Below are 4,042 nucleotides of genomic sequence, written 5' to 3' on the forward strand. Positions count from 1 at the left end.
CCCCTCGTCTCTCTCTCTCTCTCGCTCTCTTTTTCCCCCTCGTCTCTCTCTCTCTCTCGCTCTCTTTTTCCCCCTCGTCTCTCTCTCTCTCTCGCTCTCTTTTTCCCCCTCGTCTCTCTCTCTCTCTCGCTCTCTTTTTCCCCCTCGTCTCTCTCTCTCTCTCGCTCTCTTTTTCCCCCTCGTCTCTCTCTCTCTCTCGCTCTCTTTTTCCCCCTCGTCTCTCTCTCTCTCTCGCTCTCTTTTTCCCCCTCGTCTCTCTCTCTCTCTCGCTCTCTTTTTCCCCCTCGTCTCTCTCTCTCTCTCGCTCTCTTTTTCCCCCTCGTCTCTCTCTCTCTCTCGCTCTCTTTTTCCCCCTCGTCTCTCTCTCTCTCTCGCTCTCTTTTTCCCCCTCGTCTCTCTCTCTTTTTTTCCCCCCCCATCTCTCTCGCGCGCTTTGTTTTTTTTAATCCCCCCGTGTCTCTCTCACGCGCTCTCCTTCCCCCACCCCCTTGTAGTTTATTGGTGTTACCGTGCTCTCTTCTCCCTCCCTCTTCCCCCTTCCGTGTCCTCCCAGAGCCGACAACACCTGGGAGCCGGAGAAGAACTTGGACTGCCCGGAGCTGATTGGCGAGTTCCTGAAGACTTACAACAAGGACAAGGAGAACGGGGCCAGCTCCAAGGACAGGGCCGAGACCGTCAAGCGGAGATCCTCCATCGTCAATGGCAACGAGGACTCCAAGGCCAAGAGAAAGAAAGAGGTAGGTCCCCGTCTCCGTGGGACACCGGCGTCTCCGACCAGGCCCAGTGTGCCTCGCCCAGCTTGTCAAAGAACAAAGAGAATTCCAGCTCAGGAACAGGCCATTCGGCCCCTCCTGCACCCACCATACTGCCCCTCCTGAATTAAACCCCCCTACCCTTCCGGGGACCCTATCCCTCTATTCCCATCCTATTCATGGATTTGTCCAGACGCCCCTTAAAACTCACTATCGTATCCGCTTCCACTCCCTCCCCCCGGCAGCGAGTTCCAGGCACCCACCCCCCTCTGTGTAAAAAAATCTGCCTCGTACATCTCCTTTAAACCTTGCCCCTCGCACCTTAAACCTGTGCCCCCCCCCCAAGTAGTTGACCCTTCCACCCTGGGGGGAAAAAGCTTCTGACTATCCACTCTGTCCCTCATAATCTTGTAGACTTCTATCAGGTCTCCCCCCTCAACCCTCCGTCGCTCCAGTGAGAACAAACCAAGTTTCTCCAACCTCCCCTCACAGCTAATGCCCCTCCAGACCAGGGGCAACATCCTGGTAAATCTTTTCTGTCCCCTCTCGAAAGCCTCCACATCCTTCTGGTAGTGTGGGTGACCCAGAATTGAACACTATATTCCAAGTGCGGCCTCACTAAGGTTCTATAAAGCTGCAACATGACTTCCAATTTTTAAACTCAGTGCCCCCGGCCGATGAAGGCAAGCATGCCGTGTGCCTTCTTCACCACCTTCTCCACCTGCGTTGCCACTTTCAGTGACCTGTGTACCTACCTGTACGCCCAGATCCCTCTGTATGTTAATGTTCTGAAGGGTTCTGCCATTTACTGTATATTTCTCACCTAATCCTGACCCTCCAAAATGCATCACCTCACACTTGTCCAGGTTAAATTCCACTGCCTGCAAACTCCCTGACCTCTCTCTCTCTCACACACACACACACACACACACACCCTGACTTGTAAACATATCGGCCGTTCCTTCACTGCAGCTGGGGTCAAAATCCTGGAACTCCCTCCCTAACAGCGCTGTGGGTGTACCTACACCACACACACACACACACACACACACACACACGGGAACTGACTGATGTCCAATCACAATCCTGGAACTCCCTCCCTAACAGCGCCGTGGGTGTACCTACACCCACACAGACATGGAGATGCTGTGTTCGAGAAGTTGTCTCCCTCCACCACCTTCTCCAGTACACGAGTGTAGGGAGTTGAGCTGTGTCTGTGTCAATGAATCTTGCCTCATGTCTCTCTCTCTCTCTTCCCCACCCCCAGGATGAGGACAGCGTTCGGGGCTTCGAGCGGGGGCTCGAGCCAGAGAAGATCATCGGAGCCACGGACTCCTGCGGGGAGTTGATGTTCTTGATGAAATGGTGAGCCTTCCAAACAGGCAGCGAGAGGGAGACCGACAGCCCGGAAAGAGATATTGGAAAGGGGAGCAATCGTACAATCCTGACAGGCCATTTGGTCCGTCTTTGGACACTAATGGACAATTTAGCACGGCCCAATCCACCCTAACCAGCACGTCTTTCGGACTGTGGGAGGAAACCGGAGCATCCGGAGGAAACCCACGCAGACACGGGGAGAATGTGCAGACTCCACACAGACAGTGACCCGAGCCCCGGGGAATCGAACCCGGGTCCCTGGCGCTGTGAGGCAGCGGCGCTAACCCACTGTGTCACCGTGCTGCCGGGGAATCGAACCCGGGTCCCTGGCGCCGTGAGGCAGCAGCGCTAACCCACTGTGTCACCGTGCTGCCGGGGAATCGAACCCGGGTCCCTGGCGCTGTGAGGCAGCAGCGCTAACCCACTGTGTCACCGTGCTGCCGGGGAATCGAACCCGGGTCCCTGGCGCTGTGAGGCAGCAGCGCTAACCCACTGTGTCGCCGTGCTGCCGGGGAATCGAACCCGGGTCCCTGGCGCCGTGAGGCAGCAGCGCTAACCCACTGTGTCACCGTGCCCCCCGGGGAATCGAACCTGGGTCCCTGGCGCTGTGAGGCAGCGGCGCTGACCCACTGTGTCACCCATAAGTAAGTGGGATGGCAAATAAAGTATAATGTGGGAAAATTATCTCACCAGGGAGAACAAAAGAACGGAATGTTATTTTGCTAGAGACATTGAGCTTAACAACTTAAAGGTGCTTCAGCCCATTAAATCTATTCGTTCTCTCTTTGCCTGCCCCTACTTCTCTCTGTGTCTCCCTCTCTTTCTGCCCCTCTCTGTCTCTCTCTCTCTCCTTCTGTCTGTCTCTCTCTGCCCCTCTCTCTCTCTCTCTCTGTCTCTCTCCCTCTGTCTCTCTCTCTGCCCCTCTCTGTCTGTGTGTCTCTCTCTGCCTATCCTCCCTCTCTCTGTCTCTCTCTGCCCCCCTCTCCCTGTCTCTCTCCCTCTCTCTGCCCCCCTCTGTCTGTCTGTCTCCCTCTCTCCCCGCCCCTCTCTCAGGAAAGACTCCGACGAAGCTGATCTGGTCCTCGCCAAGGAAGCCAACGTTAAGTGCCCGCAGATTGTCATTGCCTTCTACGAGGAGCGCCTGACGTGGCACGCCTACCCAGCGGAGGACGAGGAACGGCGCGAGGAGACGGAGGCCAGCTAGAAACCGGGCGGGGGTGGGGGCGGGGGCGGGTGCGGGCCGAGGGTCCGGCCTCCGCTCCTCGGGGGGGGGGGCGGGGGAGGAGGAGAAGCAGGCGTCCGGAATCATCTTGGTCCGACAGACAAAGACATTGAAACGTGTCGCAGCTGCTCGCAGCAACAGGGACAGGTTCCTGTCCTCACTCCCAGAATATCCACTGACTCTTCCCTAATCCTGGCTCGTTACAGGGGTAGATTCTCTCTCTCTCTCTCTCTCCCCCCCCCCCAAATCGGTGATCCACACCGTGCCAGGGCAAAGGTGATTCCCTCCGGCCCTCTGCTTCTGCCTCTCAGCCGAGTTCCGGACCGGGGAGGGGAGGGGGGGGGGGTTGGTGTGGGTGTATCGCTGTGGTGAGAGCGTGTGTGGGGGGGGGGTTCCATTGTGTGACCACCCTCTCTGCTGCACACACTACCCCCTCTTTTTTTTTTCTCCCCCCCCCCCCCCCCACCCAACCCTGACCCACTGCCACATTTATACTTTTTACAGACCAAACCCGCACTTGCCCCCCCCCCCCCCCCGAGCCTGCCATTCCATCTGTGTTTTATATCAGCGACCAAGACCTCCCCCCCCGCACCCCCGCCCCGCCCAGCGTCGACACTAGCCGTCTACAACGCATATTTTATTTTTTAAACGTGCTAACGTAACCCACCTCCCTCCCTCCCTCCCTCCCTCC

At 57.2% G+C, this 4,042-nt stretch overlaps 1 protein-coding gene across 1 annotated transcript; it reads left to right on the top strand.

The window, feature by feature from the left end:
- Positions 1-553: 553 nt before the first annotated feature.
- Positions 554-3,339, top strand: LOC145340839 (chromobox protein homolog 5-like; the record flags this gene model as incomplete). Its single annotated transcript, XM_080185290.1, has 3 exons — positions 554-737; positions 2,020-2,117; positions 3,183-3,339. Coding segments are annotated over 3 exons (433 nt in total), but the record flags the coding sequence as incomplete, so codon positions are not given.
- Between the last annotated feature and the right edge of the window lie 703 nt (positions 3,340-4,042).

This window comes from Carcharhinus amblyrhynchos, unplaced genomic scaffold (assembly GCF_965287045.1).
Source record: "Carcharhinus amblyrhynchos unplaced genomic scaffold, sCarAmb.v2.hapA chromosome_1496, whole genome shotgun sequence".
In the NCBI taxonomy this organism is placed as follows: Eukaryota; Metazoa; Chordata; class Chondrichthyes; order Carcharhiniformes; family Carcharhinidae; genus Carcharhinus; species Carcharhinus amblyrhynchos.